At 41.8% G+C, this 21,042-nt stretch overlaps 1 protein-coding gene across 3 annotated transcripts in view; it reads right to left on the bottom strand.

Moving 5' to 3' along the window:
* Positions 1 to 19,414, bottom strand: part of Naa35 (N-alpha-acetyltransferase 35, NatC auxiliary subunit) — a 60,790-nt gene extending 41,376 nt beyond the window's left edge. The window contains exons 1-6 of one of the 3 annotated variants that reach the window (XM_059262780.1): positions 19,344 to 19,414; positions 18,538 to 18,666; positions 7,666 to 7,699; positions 4,996 to 5,110; positions 3,614 to 3,688; positions 1,456 to 1,623 (exon numbers count right to left, since the gene is read on the bottom strand). In XM_059262780.1, coding sequence (XP_059118763.1) covers positions 1,456 to 1,623; positions 3,614 to 3,688; positions 4,996 to 5,110; positions 7,666 to 7,699; positions 18,538 to 18,661 — 516 coding nt within the window. In that variant the 5' untranslated portion in view covers positions 18,662 to 18,666; positions 19,344 to 19,414. Of the gene's footprint in view, positions 1 to 1,455; positions 1,624 to 3,613; positions 3,689 to 4,995; positions 5,111 to 7,665; positions 7,700 to 18,537; positions 18,667 to 19,019; positions 19,142 to 19,343 lie in introns of those variants that run through there. The other 2 variants (XM_059262781.1, XM_059262782.1) reach the window with 2 other exon arrangements.
* Between the last annotated feature and the right edge of the window lie 1,628 nt (positions 19,415 to 21,042).

Raw genomic sequence — 21,042 nt, forward strand, 5'->3', positions numbered from 1 at the left:
TAGTATAGGTGGGATAAGCACAGAGAGGAGAATTCTGGGAATAAGAAGGTGGAGTCAGGAGTCACCAGCCAGACACAGAGGAAGCAAGATGTAAAGATACTAGTGAGCCACATGGCAAGGTATAGATTTATAGAAACGGGTTAATTTAAGATGTAAGATCTAGCTAGCAAGAAGCCTGAGCCATTAGGCCATACAGTTTTAATTAATATAAGCCTTTGTGTGTTTATTTGGGTCTGAGTGGCTGCAGGCCCGGGCAGGACTGGAGAAAACTCCAGCTATAAATTCTCTCCAGCAGCAATCCTTCCAGCTCCCTAATTTCTTACAAGAATGTCTTCCTATCTGAACGTCACACTCCTTGAGATACTCAGAACAGATAGGAGGAAACGCCTGTGCCCTTACCATACTCCGCACACAGCTGTTTCTTGACCTTCCTAACCAATGCCTGTATGCTTGGCCTTTTAACGCTGTGGAATAATCCCTTTGTACACTGTAAAGATGCATTGCTCTCATTGTTTTAATAAAGAGCCAACTGGCCAATAGCTAGGCAGGAAGAGGTTAGGCAGGAGAGTGAGACTGAGAGAACATGGGGAAGGATGGAGTCACCAGCCAGATTCAGAGGGAACAGGGCATGCAGAAAAATGAGGTAATGGCTGGGCAGTGGTGGTGCATGCCTTTAATCCCTGCAGAGGAAGGCCAATTTCTTGAGTTCAAGGCCAGCCTGGTCTACAAAGTGAGTTCAGGACAGCAAGGACTAAACAGAGAAACCCTGTCTTGAAGCCCAAAACAGCAGCAACAACAACAAAACCAAAGGAAAAAAAGAAATTGAGAGAACAAGCCACAAGTCACGTAGCAGCATGTAAATTAATATGGGTTAATTTAAGTTGTAAGAGCTAGTTAGTAACAAGTCTAAGCTATTGGCCAAGCATGTATAATTAATAATAAGTCTCTTTGTTGTTTATTGGGGAGTCAGCAGTCCTGACAAAAAAAATCCCTCATGAGGCCAGAGGGCAGTGACTGTTTTCCTAAATGTCTATATGTTCACAGGACACTCAGTAAGCAGGACTTATACGAGCAGAGGAGGATGAAAGCTCTTTCCTGAGGAGAAGAGCAATATATAGCTAATACAGTCAGAATTCAGAACAATGGCTTTTAGATCCCTTGCCTTACCTTCTCTGATAGTTGGATCATACAGGTGTGTGCCACCACAGGCTGCAATGTTCACCCTGACAGGGTCTTACTGTACAGCCCAGGCCAGCCTTGAATTCATTACCCCTCTCTGCTTTTGGGTTCTGAGTGTCTGGACAACAGACATGTTCCACACATGGCAACAGCAATGCTCTTTAGTAACTATTCCTTAGTTATACATGTGGACAAATGCATGCATCATATACATATATCACAGAATCATTCATCTACAGCAAGGTAAGATGGCCAAGAGCTTCTGGGTTTCTTTACCTCTTCAAAAACAGCAGCTTTATTTACTTTTTCCCTTGCAATGTCACAGATCTTCAAGATTCCCAGAGCAAAAGCTTTCATGGCAGGATCTTCTATAAAGTCTGGATTATGAATGTAAAGGCATGTAAACACTGTCTGTGCCAGAGAATGGCCTTCTAGCCATGTGATCTGTTGAGAGAGAATATGAATCACTTAAAGTGATATACATGGTTTGCAAAGTCTAAACTGAGCCAGAGAGTCCTAGACCCCTATTAGTATAATTAATCATAACACTGAAAAGATAGTTAACTGAAGAGACTGTCACAGAAGACAGGACTGAGAACTTGCTTTCACTGGCTACATTTTTCAAAAAGCCTATATAGGCTGAGCTCTGGAACGTGAAACTTTTTGTACATGAGGCTAGTACTCTAAGGGCTCCATATTTCAGATTTTCAAACCACAGTACTCCTGCACTGTAAGTGCCTAGCCATCTATGAGAAGCATTCTTAAGTCTAATATTCCAGTCTGCAACATCTTAGTATGTAATCAAAGCAGAGAAACTATATAGCATTCAAAAGCAAACAACTCCACAATGTAATCAATAAAAACTCATGGTTAGGGATTCAGGCTTAACACTGACCAGGTTCTATGCTTCTCCTCCCATCACTAGCCAACAACAGATTGTCTCCTTTAGATTATTAAACAAACCACAGAAGTTTTCTTGCCTCCCATACAGAGCTTGCTACTCCAACAAGATCTTTCTACAACAAAGACAAACATTCAACACTATTTCTCCATAAGCTAAAGGCTGGAACACTAACAACAGTCAGTACTAACTGCCATCTCCCCCAAATTATGCTAGATAGCTTCATATATTTCATCTCATGTTTCCTCTAGTCCTCTAGAAAAGAGGTTATTTTCATCCTCCTACATATAACAACTTTAAATAAGTTTCCCCCAGTTTATACTATTGTATTTTACCCTAAAACCCAAGAATTATGCAGCTGGAGGAAAACATATGTTATTAGAAGTCACAGTGAGAAATGGATGGGGAATGTTATAATTAAGGTGTGAACTTAGAATGATTTTCCAGATGAAAAACCATGTCTTATTAAAGCCCAGACTCTTAAAGACCATCTTTAGAGTCTCATACAGCTGCTTCTCACCTTTGAAGAAAATTTTCCCTCTGTTTACCTTTCCATCCTTCTATTGTTAGTGACCGCCCTTACTCTTGGCTACCTGCCAACTCTGATCTACAGGTGCAATATTCCCTCTTTGACAATGTTGTGAACATTTTGGTCAAAGGCCTGAACTCTTCACAATCCCATACCAGTATTACTTCCTTTGTATACTCCTTCTTAGTCCCCTACCTGGGATACTAGACCCCCTCTGACCCTACAACACCAACACAAAACTACTCGCTAGTTATCAGATTGTGTCTGCATATCTATTCCAAGCAACCCTCCCTGGCCTTCCCTATTCCTTTACGAATAGTATATTGCTAAAAGGTAATGAAATCTTTTCGAGAGGTTGTACCCCTTTCAGCAATGCAGCCTCAGGCATTATAATAAAATGCTGGAACCTCAAATAAGCAAGACCTAAGTGAGAAACAGTACATATCAACTAGTGTGCCTGTGCTTCCAACACATTCCATTACCAATATTGCCTGATGGACAATCAACAAATACAAAAAAAAAAAAGGGAAAACTTTCTACAATTAAACCACCATGCCGGAGAAGACATGTATTCAACACAGATAAAGCACCAGAATATTTTTGTTGCAGAGGACAGCCAGTTCATGACAATTTATCCTGGAGCAGCAAAGCATATCTCCAAAGCCAGTCCAAACCTCCCTCTGCTTCAACTGTGCTCATCTCATGGAACCTCAATTACAGATTTCCCTTGATAACTTGAAAACGAACCAGAGCATTCTGGATAATGGCTGTAATCTTATCTTCACTGAAACAAAGCACCCACTGAACAGAACACATGACCACAACAATGCCAGCTGGAAGATGAAGCACTGTTTTCTATGGCTTAACTGAGCCTGTGAATCTTGTGTCTACTTCTGAGGCCTGGCACTGCATAATTTCATATTCAACATGGTACACACACTTTCAATTCAAATATTCAGGTAAGCCACAGTTTAACTAACCAATAGTCTTGTTTTAATTCTTACCAAACAGCAAAAACAGGTATCCATTATTCCTATCAATTCAGGCAAGGTAAGATCTTTAATTTTAATGGTGCCATCCTAAAAAGGAAGGAGCAAACAAACGAAGTTAAAAAAAAGTTATTATGTACATTTGTGTTTTGAATTTTAAAATTAGGTATTTGTTAAAAAAAAAATAAACGAAAGAAAACACTAATATCTGATAAAACCAAGACACCAACTTAATTTTTTGTTCTTAGGAAAAAAATCCTGTTTCTTGTTCTGTCTGCAGTAGTCATGTAGAGACCAGGATGATCTGGGACTCCTGATCCTCCTGCCTCAACCTCTCCAGAGCTGAGCTGACTGACAAGCCTGCACTATCACACCTAGTGAGACATATGTATTTTGTCAAACTTTATTTTAACACACAATTGAAGAAACTACATATCTTAAATAAGTCTTTATTAATTTCTGTCTTAAATCTTGAATAAGAAAAATCAAAGTCTAATTTGAAAAAAAAAGGTCTTTATAATAAAAAGTCCACTCTTTCCACACTTGGTGTCTCAGGTCTGCAAGTCCAGCATTTGTGGAGTCAGGAGGAACAAGAGTTCAGCAAGTTTAATATCAGTGCAGACTACATGAGGCTATGTCTCAAAGAAGGAAGAAAAGGGCAGGAGGAAGATTTTTTTTTAATACTGCCTCACTCTGTAGCTTGGACCTCACAGCATTCTCCTACCCTAGCATCTCAGTATATAACGATATGAAATGTAATCTCTGAGTCAAGCATCCTGAATATATACTCAAAATTAATTCAAAGAATGCACAAATGGACAATTTAGAGCAAGTTCATGAGGACCTCTGGTCATTAATTTCTAGGTTTTAATTGAGACTGGTAACTAAAGATTATAACATATATATGTACTTTTGGACAAGGTTTCATGATGCCCAGATTGATCTCAACATCACTACATAGCTGAAGACAGTCTTAAACTCCTGATCCTCCTGCCTCTACCTCCCAGGTGTTTAGACTATAGGAAAGTACCATTCTACCTGCTTTAGAGTATTGCTAATTCTTGTGTCTGAGAGGCTTTTAAGAATACAGTTGAAAAAAAAAAAAATACAGTTGAGCTGCCTATATGATTTCAGTATTAAGCACATTTTTGTTTTTTGTTTTTTTTTTTCTTTTTCGTTTGGTTTTTTGAGACAGGGTTTCTCTGTATAGCTCTGGCTGTCCTGGAACTCACTCTGTAGACCAGGCTGGCCTCAAACTCACAGAGATCCTCCTGCCTCTGCCTCCTGAGTGCTGGGATTAAAGGCATGCACCACCAACTGCCTGGCCAAGCACATTTTAACATTTAAAAAAAAGATATGTTTTAAAAGCCAGAGACATACAAAAATACAATAACTACCTTGATAGCTTGTTCAAAATTGAGAACTTTCCGATTCACTTGGTTTCCAATCATACCAGCATCCATCTTGGGGTCCATCATTTCAATAGCAGACATGGCTTCAAAAAGACCAAATCTACAAGTAAACGAACCCACAGGCTGTTTCTGAACCCAGATTTCCACAATGGTACAAAAATTGTCACAGTACTTTTGACAACTATAGTATTCCATGTATTTATTTGTATTATGTGTATTATTTGCTAAAATTTCTATTTCAATTAATTATCATTTAGCACAAAAATTCATGTACTCACTATACATATTATCTTACATGTCCTGTGGAGGAAAGAATGAAAACATCTTTACATTTCCTTCAACAGGATGTGAATCAGCAGCTTTTGGAAGAGATCGACTCCTGTCAACTGACTTACATTCCTTAAATAATTTTAACTTTCAGAATAATGCTATCATGTGTAATTTTTTTCATTTTTCATGTATCTTTTTTTATGTGTGAGTGTGTGTGTGTGTGTGTGTGTGTGTGTATGTGTGTGTGTGTAAGCTGGAGGACAGGCTTAGGTGTCATCCTTTGAGACACATTGCTCACCGGCCTGGAGCTCACCAACTAAGGTGGCTGGGTGGCCAGCAATCCCTAGTGATCCTCTTGTCTCTGCCTCCCCATTTCCCATTTCCAGGATTACAAACTCATGCAGGGATTTTACAGGGTTCTAGAATAAACCCGGTCCTCATGTTTACAAGGCAAACAGTTTACCAAATGAGCCATCTCCCCAGTTGTAGCTCCATTTTCTTCATATCTTAATGATACAATAATTAATTTACAAAACCCAAAATTTTGGTGATTACATAATGCAAAACAATCCAGAAATTCTGACTGTTCACCATGGAAAATAGTCATAGACTTGAGATATGCCTCAAGAGATGGCAGAGGAAAAGCTGAGGTTGAACTAAAGCCTGACTGACCAAACTACTGACAACTACACCACACTCTGAATCGTTTCTCTTAAAAAAAAAAAAAAACAAACAAACAATAAAGGGCGTGCTTCAGCAGCACATACACTAAACACTAAAGAAAGATGTGAAAAAAAATTTTCAGGACTGGTGAGGTGACTCAGTGCCAAAAAGCTTGTCTAGCACATGAAATGCCTGGGTTCAATCCCAGTTTTAAAAGAACAAAATAAATTCCATAGATGCAAACTTCCTGCCATGACCTTAATGTGATGCTGAGGTTAAGACACTCTGGCAATCTGCTTATAGTACAGGAAACACAACTCTCACACACAAATTAGGTGACTGCTGATTAAAGCCCAAAAATCCTGACCAGAACAGTACTTCTTCAAAGAGTTAAAAAGGAAAGCACTCAAGAATGCTGAAGTATTTTGTCAACAAAAACAATATAAAACAATATGGCTTCATCAACTACCAAACAATGCTATAAAGCGAGAATAAAAACATTCTAGAACACACACACTAATGAAAAACTCTATGAACATTCCACACCCACATTCTATGGGAATTAAGCAAAAAGAAGGAATTCCACACTACTGGAAATACCAGTCAACACTGTTGAGAAAAACCACTCATCACTTGGGAAAATCCAAATGTTTATTTACACAATTTGAAAAAATAAATCAGATTTATGTTCTAAACCTTCAAAACAAGCAAACAAAACCTCTTCTCTGATAATCTACAAGTTACAAAGGAAAAGCAATTGCAGAAATATTCTAAATTCTTGTGGTAGTTTGAAAGTAATTGGTCCCCATAATCTCATAGGGAGTGGCACTATTAGGGGCTGTGGCCTTGCTGGATGAAGTGTGTCACTGTGGGAGAAGGCTCTGAGGTTTCCTATGCTCAGGATACCACCCAGTGTCTGCAAGCAAAGATGTAGCCAGCACCACAGCTGCCTGCATGCTGCCATGCTCCCCACCATAATAATGGACTGAACTTCTGAAACGGTAATGGAGCCACCACAATTAATTGTTTTCCTTATAAAAATTACAGTGCTCATGGTGTCTCTTCACAGCAACAAAAACCCTAAGACAGTTCTCAATGTGGATTAGCAACTTATCTCACCTGAGAAGCTATTGCAAATTCAAACACTGTTCTCAAGTCAACTTACTAAATATGCAACTTGGATCCAGCCAGGTGTTTTTTAAAGTTTTCTAGACGATTCTTTGCACACTAAGGTTTTAACAGAAAATTTCAGCCTCTTCCTGTTACTCCAGCAAAGACTGTCTAATTTTATCTACTTGCTAATTCAAGATTTTGTTGTCCTCACCCTGACGTAGCCATGGCACACGGTGTTTCCAGCACAGTGGGGGAATAAACAGAAAATACACAGACCAGTACTTCTTTTTTTGTTTCACTTGGGGATCTTCAATTTTCTTCCATACCAGTATTCAGTCATTGATAAACCTACCACGTTAGACATACAACTGAGAGTTTTCTTCAAGGAATCCCATGTTCAGTATGTCCACCTTCGTGAAAAGGATCCCATAGTTTCATGTGTCATATCTTAACCAGGTCAGTCACTCAAGATAGCTCACCCAAGTTGAAACTACATTTATAACTCATTTTCACAGCTTTGAAGCATAAATTTACTTGGACTTCAAGAATATTCTACGTGAGAAAAAAAGATTAAAGTATTACACTATTTCACAGGACACGAATACTCACAGCTTATCATGAAGTAGTTCTCCCAGCTTCAGTTCTAAAAGATCAAAGTACAAAGTTACTTGAATAATACCACAATTAGGTTTAAGTTTCAAGACTAAGAGGAAATACGCTTGATTAAAATTCATTTTCTAAGGATTGGTTATCTACTCAATCACAATGGTGCTTTCAAGAACATCATAAAGCAGGTGAAGAAAACAACACTGAAAATTAACAAGCAAATGACCATCTTAATATTCCACTAAGAATCACAAATTTAAAAATCATTTCTAAAGTTACTAATAGTTCACCATGTTCTAAACTTTTCCACAGAAACAAGTGCTACCTCTCTACCTCTCTGGTTGTTTTTAAACCACATGGGGTCATCATCTAGTCTTTGTTGTTACAAGAACGATGTCGAAATCATACTTAAAGATTCAATTTTACTTAAATGTACAAAACACTGAGTAAACTGCTAATCCCAACAGCTCATGAGCTGAAGATGAAGTCAATGGTAAAGTAATCACCCAGCATTCCATCCCAGCACAAAGGGAGGGAGGGAGGGAAGTCAGCAGACAAGGGGTGGGGGACGACAAAGTCTTCAAACTTGTGTTTTCAAATGAACCAGAGATCATCCTAAACCCAACCTTCACACATCACTCTAAACCAGTCAAATCCCATGGTGGGACTCCAACATGCTTCTAAAGCAGCCAAAGTGATTTCAACGTACGGATAGAAGACGGGAGCCACTGCTAGAACATGTTAGTAAGTTCTGTCTGTCTGTCTGTTTGTTTTTCGAGACAGGGTTTCTCTGTGTAGTTTTGGTGTCTATCCTGGATCTCACTCTGTAGACCAGGCTGGCCTCGAACTCACAGAGATCCGCCTGGCTCTGCCTCCCAGAGTGCTGCGATTAAAGGCATGCGCCACCACCTGGCCATGTTAGTAAGTTTAAAAGTAGTAAGTTAGTAAGTTTGGTTTTCCGCTCTGGCAAATCACAGGTGAACAAGGGAGGTGAGGTGGGGGTATGAAGTGGAAGCTGCCAGAGGGAACACAGTAGAAACTGCAGGAGAAGTGGCACTCTTCACATATACAGACCCAGTGACCAGAAGAGGCCAAGGAGGGGTGCAGGAGTCTAAGGGAACTACTAGGAAAGAACCTACAAGTCCTCTTCCCACACTCCCAGACCACAGGGAACAAGGAGGCTGCAGAGCAAAGGGTTCCATTCCTGCTCCTTCACACTGCACCAAGTAGCGCCTGCTAGGGCTGGAGGGATCCAAGAACTTCACCTTTCAGATCAGCACAGCTGTGCCTGCAAGGCTACTGCATAAATATCCTTGTGATTTCTTATTTTCTATTACTTATTACCTCTACTCCTGCCATACGTGTTGAGAGCCAGTCCAGTCCCAGGACTTTTCCTGAAGCCCTGATATATAAGAAGGAACCTAGTTCCTTTCCTAAAACCAGGGACATACCTAGCAAGGCCAGTAATGGCCTGGGGCCAGGGCCTTGGGAGAGCTATGGTTTGGGATCCTAGGCACTCAATTTTCCCACTCCTTGAAGGGCTGTGGTCATCAGTCTCAAGGAACCTTAGATCTGAGGCACACCTGACATATCCTGTGTTACCTTCCCGCTATTTTGTCCCATTTCCCCCTGCAAACTGTGTATAAGATGTTGTACTTCTTAAAAAACGGGCATAAGACCTAGCTTGTGCAAGACCTCCTGAGCCCAACTTTCCTTTCTCTCAGGTTGTCATCAAACAACCACCTTCTGGTTCAGATCACATGTGTCTCATGATGGTTTTGTTTGTTTGTACATTACTCAGTAAGGTTTAGACTGTTCTTATGCCTCACCACCCAGGTTATAGGAAAGGTCTTTACTATCCACCCCATTACATGTACGTCCTCTTTCTCTCACCCTTATCCCTTCCTCTTTTTACTAGTTAATTATAACCTCCATAGGTTTAACACAGCTCCTCCAAAAAGTCTAATCCTACAGTAATGGTACCCATTGAGGGTGAGCTAGATGGAATCCCAGAGAATTCAAAATATGATTTTAAGAATGTTCAAAAATACTAACAGCAGAATGAAATAAGGAAGTGCTGGGGAATACGAAAGGGGAATCCAACAGAGAAATACTGAAGAAAAACCATTATGAAATGGTGGAAATAAAAAACACAGCAACCAAATACAAAGCTCTGAACAAAGTATCCCTGACAGAATGGATCAGAGAAGAGATTATCTGAGCCCAAACACAGTGGAAGAACTGGACACTTCCACAGGACAAAGAGAAAGTAATAACGGCCGGCAAGAAGCTCAACAAGTAAAGGCATTCACTGCCAAGCCTGATGAGCTGAGTTCAATCCCTGGGACCCATATTGTAGGAAAGAATTAATCCCTGCAAGCTGTCCACACACATACTCTCTTTTTCTCTCTCTAAATGTAAGTTTAAAATAATAAAGTAATATAGGAAAGCACAAGTGGTTATTCTGAGGTTTGTGACATTATGAAAGACCAAATCTATGGTTGAGCATAGGAGAAAAATCTCATTATAAAAACATATTTTCAAAAGGACACTAACAGGTTAAAAAAAAAAAAAAAGCCAGTGAGATGGCTCAGCTGGTAAAACTGCTTGCTGCCAGGCCTGACAACCTGAGTTCAATCCCTAGGACCCATGTGGTGGAAGGAGAGAAGCAATTCCTCCAACAACTCACCTTCTGACCTTCCTGTGTATTCTATGACATGCCTGTGAGTTCATGTGTACACTACAGAGGACCCAAGGTTGATTTTCAGCTCACAAACGCCTGCAACTCAAACTCCAGGAGATCCAATAATCTTTCTTCTGGCTTCCTTGGGCATTTGCATGAGTGTGCATGCACACACATACATACACACATGTACATACACTAACACACAAATAAAAATAAAATATATCTTCTTTTTTTCCCCCAGAAGAACCACAAAAGAAACATTTCCAGTTAGGAAAAGAGATACTAATCCATATACAGAAGGATTTAGGACACCAAACAGATAAGATGGGAAAAGAATCTTCCTTGTCCTATTTTAATGGAAACCCTAAATACACAAAAGCAAAGGCAGTATACTGAAAGTGTCAAGAAAGAATATAGAGGCAGACCCCAACAGACTTATCAAATGAGGCTTTAAAAGCCAGGAGACCCTGGGAAGATGCATTTCAAGATCTGAACAATGACCACCAACCCAGATTACTACAGCCTGCAAAGCTACCTGCCATAAAGGAAAGAGAAATAAAACTACCATAATAGAAACGGATAAAGGATTTTATAACAACCAAGCCAGCTTTACAGACAATACCTGAAGGAATCCTTTAGTCTGAAGAGAAAAACAGCTATTTCTAAAGCCACAGGGAAGAATAACCCATGCCAGAATAATAGTTAACTACGAGGAGAGGAGAAACAAACACGACAAAATAACAGGAATAAATTCACCTTTCAATAGCTTCAGTCTCAACCACACAATGAAAAGACGGAGACCAGTAGGTATCGGGGACTAGGGGGGTCCAGCCCCTCAACAGTCCCCTCCTAGGGTCCAGGAAGAATCTACAACCAGCTGATAATTAATCTTTGATGAAAACAAATGAATCTATGTACACGAAACTCCTTAGTTCATACACTTTATTATTCTGTGATAGTTCTCTCTCTGCACAGCTTCTATTCTGCTCTCATGTCTATCTAGCTCATTTCTAGCCTGATTTCTCTCTACACTTGTCTGCAGTCCCCTCTAGGTTCTATCTTAATTCCCTCATCTAGTTCTGCCCCTTCTAGGTTCTCATCCATCTTGTTCCTTCCCATATCATCTCCTCTCCCATCTCTTTCTCTCTCCTTATCTCATTCTTCCTCATCTTGTTCTTCCCCATCTGGCTCTTCCTCATCTTCCATCTCGTTCCTCTAGTACTCTCTTCTAGCTATTCAATCTAGTTCCTCCCCATCTCAGTTTGTTCCTCTCAAGTTCTTACCTGTCTAGTTCTTCCATTCTCTTTTCTCTTCTCCATCCCTCCATGCCCTGGAAGTCCTGGTATATAAAGCCAGGCTTCCAGGGTCAAATGGAGGGGTGATAAGAATCACATTGAGAGGCAATAACCATTAATTATCATTTGCAACCCCAAAGGGAAGTGACCAATGGGGAAATAAATTAACTAAAGGCTAAATTCAGGTAATATCTAAGAAGAGGGATCTTATGTGCTCAATTATTAAACTCTTAAACGTGATTAGTAGAAAATGTTAAGAATCTATAAGTTGCTAGGTCAACGGGAGAAAACAGAACTGTCTTCTTTTTTCCTGTGGCTCCTATCTGTCCAAGCTATCTACCGTTTTTTCTGCAGGGTGGGGGAAAGTGTGCTCAGTCGCTAGGCAACCTGTGTACAGCTAGATGCCTTTGGTGATAGTTAAAGGGAGATCTGGAACTAGAGGTAAGGTTTGGGAAAGGAGAAAGTGAAGCTTAATTGGCACATCCACCAGGCCTTCTCAAATGGGTAGCCTGGATGCTTAAGTCTGTTCTTAGAAAGTATGGAGGTATCTCTGATAAGGTACTTTCCTCCATCTCGGGATGGACCTGGCTGGATGCTGCCAATGATGATAATTACAGGGAGGCTTGAACTGGGGTTCTGGCTGAGCATAGCTGTCAGCACAGAAGGTTATCTAAATATTTCTAGAAGTGGTTAGGTAAGGAGTTAGAGGTCTATAAAGTTAGTAAGGCTGTAAGAAAGGAGGGTCCGGGCTGAATTGTGTAAAGCTATTACTTAACGTCCACCTGACCTAGGTGGTGTCTTCTTGTGGAATTTACATTAAATCAGGAGACTTGCATGTGGACTGTTATTACTGCTAGTCCTTGAAAGTGGCCAAGGGAGATATCTAATTCCAGAGAAAGCCTTTCCACAGGCAGTTCTCCAAATACCTGGAATGTGTATGTCCAGAGAGTGATCAGTCCACACTGTCAGCCCTTCTTAGGGGAAAGTCAATTGGGAAAACTATGAAGGCACACATGATTTTCATAACAGAAGACAGCTGATATATAACAAGCCAAGTAACACCAAAAACTCCTTGGGATTTGGCTTCCTCTGGAGGAATTCCCTGATCCCTCCAGGTAGTGACTTTGCCATAACCAGCTGAGTTCTTATGATATATTCCTGCGGCCTGCAGCAGGTAGGTAAGATCAGAAACAGTGTCTTAGCTATTTCTGTGAAGAGACAATGTCCTAATTAGGGTTACTATTGCTTTGATGAAACACCATTATTAAAAGTAACTTGTGAAGGAAAGGGTTTATTTCACTCACATGTCTATGCAAGTTTGTCATCAAAAGCAGCCAGGACAGGAACGCAAACATGGCAGGAACCTGGAGGCAGGAGCTGATGCGGGAGCCATAGAGTGCTGCTTACTGGCTTGCTCCTCATGACTTGCTGGGCCTGCTATCTTATAGCACCCAGGACCACCAGGCCCAGGGATGATGCAATCACAATGGGCTGGGTCCTACCACATCAATCACTAATTAAGAAAATGCCCTACAGGCTTGCTTACAGCCCAATCTAATGGAGACATTTTTCTAAGTTGAGGTTCCCTCTTTTCAGATGACTCTAGCTTGTGTGAAGTTAACAAAACTTAGCACAAGACCACGGTAGAATAAAATAAAATCAAGACTAATCCCCCATAATATACAAACACAACACACTTTTGAAGGAGCAGTAAGTCACTGAAAGGATCAGGGAGGAAATCACAAAGAGCACACCCACTAGCACACCTGGGTAGGGCCATGCCAGCTTAGAAAGGAAGTTCATTGCTACAAGTGCTCACATTAAACACCAGAGAGCTTTCGGCTGGGGAGATGGCTCTTTGAATAAGGCACTTACCACAACACCAATAAATAATAACATCAGGGCAGATATTAAATGAAAGAGATTAAAAGAACAATGCACAGAATAAACCAAAGAACTGGTCCTTTGAAAAGAGTAACAAGACTGGCAAACCTCTAGTAAAACTAACAAAAAGACCTAAACTAATAAAATTAGAGATGAGAAGAAGTCTGTTACAACAAACTCTAATGAAATCCAGACCATTAGGGAATACTTCGAAAACTTCTTTCCCACTGGGCATGGTGACGCATGCCTTTAATCCCAGCTCTTGGGAGGAAGAGGCAGGTAGATCTCTGTGAGTTCGAGGCCAGAATGGTCTATATTATGAGTTCCAGGACAGCCAGGGTGGTTATACAAAGAAACTCTGTCTCAAAAAACCAAACCAAACCAAAAATAACCTTACATTCCACTAAGCAGGAAACACAACAAAACAAAAAAACAATGGATTAATTTCTAGATGTATGACTTCCTGTCCTAGTTTGCCTTCTATTGCTGTGATTAAAAATCATGACCAAAAACAAGGTGGGCAGGAAAGGAGAGGATTTATTAGCACACACATCCCAGTCACAGTTGCTCACAAAGGGATGTTAGGGAAAGAACTCAAGCAGGAACTGAGGCAGGAACCATAAGGGAGCGCTGCTCACTAGATGCTCCTGGTGGCTTGCTCAGCCTGCTCTATCTCACCTACCCAGGGGTGGCACTACCCACACTGTGCTGGGCCATCCCACATCATTCATTAATCTAGAAAATGCCTCACAGACTTCTTCACAGGATAGTCTGAATGGAGGCAATTCCTCAGCTGATATTTCCTCTTCCCAGGTAAATTTAAGTTTGGGTCAGGCAACTTAAGAAAAACTAACCAGCATATCTACTACATTAATTATTGTGAAAATAACATTTCTAAAAGTAATCTACAATGCAATCCTCATTAAATTTCCAACGACATTCATCACAGAACTAGAAAAAACAATCCTAAAATTCATATGGAAACACTCAAGACCACAGATAGACCAAGCGATTCTCATCAAAAAGAATACTGCTGGAGACATCCCAATGCCTGTCCTTAAACTCTACTACAGTGCCACAGTGGAAAAGATAGCCTAGTAATAGCAAAGAACTGACATGCAGGCCAATAGAACGGAGCAGAGGACCCCGAAATGTAACTCAAATGTTAAATGATCTTTTAATAAAAAACCCGGGACCAGATACTGGGATGAAAGCTGAAAGATAAAGACACAGAGCAAGCCACAGCCACCACCTCTTATCTCACCGACTCCTCAGCCTGAAAGAGCCCCAGCCAATAAGCCTCTAGCCGAATGAGCTTCCTCAGCTGAAAAGGCAATTCCTGTTACACCGAAATAAACCTACACAGCTATGGCTACCTAATTTTTGAACTTAGTTATCAAAAACATACACTGGAAAAGACAGCTTATTCAGTAACAGTATTGGCAGAACTGAGTATTTACTTGCAGAAGAATAAATTTAAATCCATATCTCTAACCTAATACAAAAACCAGTTCAAAGTAGATTAAAGACCTTACTGCAAAACCCACAACACTCGAACTGCTGGGGCAGACACCCCAGATACAGGTGTAGGCGATAACTTTCTACTAGAGCGCCAACCACACAGGGGAAGTCCCAAGAATGGGCAAAGGAACCAGCTACAGAGGGAACACAGCCTACAAAATAAGAGAAAACCCTTGCAAATTACTCTTCAGGCAGTGAAATAATAAATGGGCCAATGAACTGAACAGACCATTCTCAAAAGAAACACAAGTAGTCAATAATATTACAAGAAATGTTCAGCACCCTTTTACCATCAAGGAAATGCAAATGAAATCTACTTTGTGACTTTTCACCATAGTCAGAATGACTGTTATCAAGAAAATAACTAAAAACAAATGCTGGTGAGGATGTAGGGAAATCAGGGACCATTAATTCACTGTTGGTGGGAGTGAAAACGGCACACCACTATGGAAATCAGTGTGGAAGAGTCCAAAAAATAACTAATTAAATAAGTAAAGGAAAGGAACTAGAACCACCGCACCACCCTTCTGCACGACATCTGAGCATCACCACAGAGATACCTTCATCATATTTACCGCTGCTCTAGACCTAACAGCAAGGAAATGGGTTCAGCCAGCATGTCCACCAACAGATGAACAATGAAAATGGGATACATATACATTGGAATTTTGTCAGACATAAGGAAAAATGAAATGTATAGGAAAATGGATCAAAGTAGAAAATAAACACATAATTTAAGGAAACTCAAGATTCAGAAAGACAAATACCATGTGTACTGTCCCACATGGGGAATCCTAGCTTCCAATTTTAATAATGTGTGTTTATGAGGAAGTGCGTGGAGGTCATGGAACTAGAAAAGGACCCACGAAAGGGCAGAAAGAGGCTTTAATAAAGGTATGGAGAGCAGCAGGACATAAGTGACAAGGCAGGAAAGGAGGGGAGCCAGGGGTTAATTGTGTACGAAAATATGATAAGGAAACTTGTTATTCTGCATGCTAAGTTTTAAATTAGTGAATAAAAATTTAAAAATAAACATCAAGGAGACTACATTCTCAAGCTTAGGCTCAAAACTCTCCCCAATGCCCATAAAACCAGCTCACACCAACAAAGCAAGAAGAATGGCCGGGTGGTGGTGGTGCATGCTTTTAATCCCAGCACTCGGGAGCACAGCCAGGCAAATTTCTGTGAGTTTGAGGCCAGCCTAGTCTACAAAGTGAGTTCCAGGACAGGCACCAAAACTACACAGAGAAACCCTGTCTCGAAAAACCAAAAACCAAAAACCAAACAAACAAAACAGAATGGCACTGAAGATTCTCACCTTCTTGTTCTGTAGACAAGCAGAATTACTCGGTATCACCAAAACACAAAATTCTCAATGCACTCTGGCTCAAAGGTTTACCTCAATCTAGGGTAATTTCCTCAGCTTCACTTATAGAAATGTGGCCTTTCCTTTAAGACACAACTTTCCCACTTAGGTCATGAAAATAGCCCACTAATACTTTAAAAAACAAAACAAAACAAAACCAGCACACACATGAACCATTTAATCACCCAAACTTTTGGGCATAAAAACTACCTACCTAACATGTCTCCTGGTAAACATACAGCAGTAGACACATAGAGGCAACTCAGTCCAAGGTCCCTCCACTAACCGAGACATACTTTAACTGGACATGCAGTTCAAGCAGTAAAAAAATATCACCTGGCTTATGCTTACCGGGTGCCGCACCAAGTCTCAAAAAACGGATCAGGAATGAGCTCCTTAACAACGGAGCTTACCATTTTTACCTTTATCTCCATCTTAACTCACTTTTGTCTTGTCTTTTTCCGTAGCCTAGCACCAGTCTATCCCTACGTCTCTCCTCACTGCCAAGATCTTGAACCCATCCTCTCTTGAAATTCGAGCTTTTCCTATTGCTTGTTCCTTCCTCTCATTCTTCAGTCTCCCTTAGACAATAAACAGGATGTTTATAACCACTTACTTCTAAACACTTAGGTGGGAGGAGGAGATTATTTATTATAGAGGGAAGTCACCTACATTTCTCAGAATGATCTTGAACTTCTGGGCTTCAAGTGATCCTCCTGACAAGAACATCTGAGTAGCTGGGATTATAGGTATGTCCCACTAAACCCAGTTATTCCCAAACTTGGACCTACTATGTGCCATATGTATATTCCAGGGTTATGTATATGGTCTCTGCCCTTATCAAACTTACATCATGGTAGCTAAGGCTGACAATGAGCAACAAATAACTACAATTACGATTTTTGACAGATTAAACCCTGAAGAAAGTAAAACATGGTGATTCAGTTGAGACAAACTTAGCTGACCTGCTTACAGCTGTCCTTTTGAGCTCTTCATTGGTAAGGTAACGTAACACAAAAGTGACTCAGCTATGTTATGACCTATGCAAAGTAATTTAAGAGTAAACAAAATTCACAATGCTCTGGCAAGGCAGCTTGGTGCTAAGAGATAAGGGTGACTGAAGAGATAGAGCAATGGCAGAAAAATGAAGACTGAGCACTAAGCAGGGACCAGAGCTTAGGAAACTATGAGAAAGGAGTCTGGACTTTATTCTACTCCAGTAGGAAGCCATCTGAGGATCTTGAGAGATAACAGGATGTAATCATTTGAAAACCTCTAATTCACAACAGTTCTGTTGCCAATACAGTGAGTGCTTCCTCCCACAGCTAGACAGCGCTGTCATTTAGCTGCTGTCTTTTCTTCTTGTTTTTTGTTTTGGTGAGACAGGGTCTCATTCTCACTATGTAGCCTTGGCTGGTCTGGAACTTACTGTACAGACCAGACTGGCCTTGAACTTTGAGATGAACCTGCCTCTGCCTCTGGACTGCTGTAATTACAAGTGTGCACTTCCACACCTGGCTGTCATGCATTATCTAACCTGCTAAAGTTAGAAGAATTTAGGGGGAAAAGTGCCTTGCAGCTGGAAGATGGCTCAGCAGTTAAAAGCATTTGGTGTACAATCATGAGGACCAGAGAGTTTGAATTCCAGGATTAAGCAAGGGTTCCAGAAAAGGCTTGTAACTACATCTCCAAGGGATCCAATACCTTATTCTGGCATCCATGTGCACATAGGTGTGTGCACCCTCACACATATGTACATACAAATACATAAATAAAAATCTTTTAAAAAATTCCTCAACATCTGTATTTAATGTTTTACCAAATATACATTGGTTTTAAACCAAACTTAAAATCAGAAAACAGAGTAAAGTGTGGTCTCCACTTATAATCTCAGCACTCAGGAGGAGCTGGAATTCAAGGTCATCCTCCACAGCAGAGACTTTCTTGTCAGCCTGGGCTACAGGAAACTTTCTCCAAAACAAACAAAACGACCACAAATTTGATAAAATCGCAAGGTTGTTTTGCTTTTTTTTTTTAAATCAAGGTAAGTTGAGAAAACACAAATATGATTTTACTTATCCTGCCCCAGATTTTGAACCAATATTCCAAAAATTCAAACTTACCTCGACAAGCATCTTCAAAATCCTGGGTTATGTCCACCCAACTTGTGTTACTTTTTTCCATTTTCTCAGGAGCACTAAGCTCCCATCCTGAATCATCATCATCTACAGCAGCTTTCATAACCATTATGCCTGTAACGTGAAGACTGGTGTGAGACGGAGGAGAGTGTTTTGGCAGGTACAGTATCTTCAGGACTACCTAAGTACTGGGTGAAAGACTTCCTAAACTCTGTAGACAGAACTCCTTTGAGTCCATTGGATGGAATTGCAAAAAACTAGCTTTGTGCAATCAGACCTCACGTTAAACGCTGCTGATGATCACATACTGAGATTCGCACCTGCCAGAACTCTCAGTTTCTAACTAGTTCAGAGATCTTCAGCCATCCCACCGCAAGAAACAACTCCAGAGGTGCCGGCTTTCAACACTGGCCTCCTCCGGGAACTAGAGCTTCCCTCTCGGCTCAACAGCAGCCGAGCATCCTCACCTGGCGGGCTTCGCAAGACCCAGGCCTGGCCTCGCCCTGCAGACGCGTCCCCTCAGACCCCAGCCCGTGGAGGAACGCGGCCGAGGCGAGGACGCGTCTACGCGGCGCCTCGCCGGGAACGGGCACCAGGCGACCCTTGTCGCCCGGGCGACCCGGGCACAGCCCGGCCTCCCGGCGCGCGCCTCCGGCTCCGATCGGAGGTGCGGCGAGGAACCGGCCAGTGCCGGCTCCCCGAGGTCCGCCACACGCGAGGTGCGGGGTCGTGTCGGCCCCACACAGGCCACCCCGTGTACTTTTCCCACGACCACACACGCCACCACGCACCGTCCGCGCCACGAAGATAACGACACCGCCGCCACAGCCGCCGCCACCTCCCCTCCCGGCCCCGCCCCCGCCCAGCCGGCCGCGTGCGCGCATGCGTACGCCCGGGGCGCGCCCCCCCGCCCCCTCCTCTCGGGACTCCGCGCTGCGGCCACGCCCCCGCCTTCACCTAGGCCGCCATACCCGGATGGACTGTCGTCCTCTCTTCTCGCGGCATTATAGCCCGTCACGAGACCGGAAACCTCTTTCAATTTCCCTCCCCTCCGGTAGGACCCGGAGAGGGGCGGAGCCTGAGGGCTGTGCACCCGCCTCATCCAGGGCAGCTTCCTGGAAGACTCTGAAAGGTGACTCTAGGGTGAAGGGCAGGGGTGGAGCTTCCGGTGGGACGAGACCAACTGCTCTTTGGTGGTAGTGCACACTGACTGGATGTACGTCTTCTAGTAGTGCGGAAGGACTTCATAAAGAAAAACAAAGCATCTACATCGGGCTAGCAATTTCCTTCCAAACTCAGATGTTTTAAGTTTTTCCTATACAGTCAGACTTTCATCAAGTAGATTTGGTGTGGGTGTGGGTGGAGCTGGGGAAAGAACCCAGGTCCAGAAGTAATCTTAAAAAAGACATAAAAAGGGAAGGACATGATTGCCCCTAGATATGATGGAGGAGAAGGTTTATTGTAGATATGAGGGAGAGCATAGCCAGAGGCAGTCCAGAGTGGACATGACCCTGAGCTGGGCCCATGTGAGGAGAGGGGGAGGCGAGAGAGGAGACCAGAAGGATAAAGGGTTAAAAAAAAAAGGACCTGATAACCAAAATGGCTGGATTATATATGGAAGAACAGCTGGGGCAGCCCAGCCCCTGGGCTAGAGAAAATTAGAGTAAGGGGCAGGGTATGCCAGCCGTATCTTGTGACAGGTAGGAACAGGGATGCTGAGAGAACCGGGCAGCCAGGTCTGCTTAAATAGGCACCTCAGCCATCTGTCCTGGTTTAAGACCTGACACTGAATAAGAGAATACTCAGTCTGTCTTTGAGCTACATCTTCAGGCTTCATGTTGATTATTTAAATTTTTGTTTTTCGAGACTTTTTTTGTGTGTGTAGCTTTGACTGTTCTGGAACCTAGCCCTGTAGACCAGGACGGCCTCGAACTCACAGAGATCTGCCTCCAGAATTCTGGGATTAAAGTTATGTGCCCCACACCTGGCAGATTATTTAAATTAAAAACAATTATTTCTCAAATAGAATGTGTTTCCTGAGGACAGAAACTTTGTTTTTTTTTAAACTGTCCTAGCACCTAAGGCATGTAGTTAGTTCACAAAATACGTGGAAGATGAGAATGTAGAAAAGAAATTACAGAAACTGATAAAAGATCTTTTGAGATGCCAAAAAAAATCTAGAAAAATGTGAATAGGGTGCATCTGAATTGTTCAATATTGCATGTAAGAGTGTGACCAGAACTAATTTTATAAAGATTCACTGGGGGACTGGAGAGACGGATCATCAGTTAAGAGTGCTTCTTATTCTTCCAGAGAACTTGAGTTCAGTTCCTAGCACCTGTGTCAGGCCACACAACCACCTGTAAATCCAGCTCCAGAAGGGTGCCAGGACTGTAGGTGTGTTCTTTCACTGGTGATTTAACCAAAGACCAAGTATTCTACACTGAGCTAAATCCCTAGCTCCCTCCTATATACGTTGTCATATCTAGA

The sequence above is a fragment of the Peromyscus eremicus genome, chromosome 5 (assembly GCF_949786415.1).
Source record: "Peromyscus eremicus chromosome 5, PerEre_H2_v1, whole genome shotgun sequence".
Taxonomy (NCBI): domain Eukaryota; kingdom Metazoa; phylum Chordata; class Mammalia; order Rodentia; family Cricetidae; genus Peromyscus; species Peromyscus eremicus.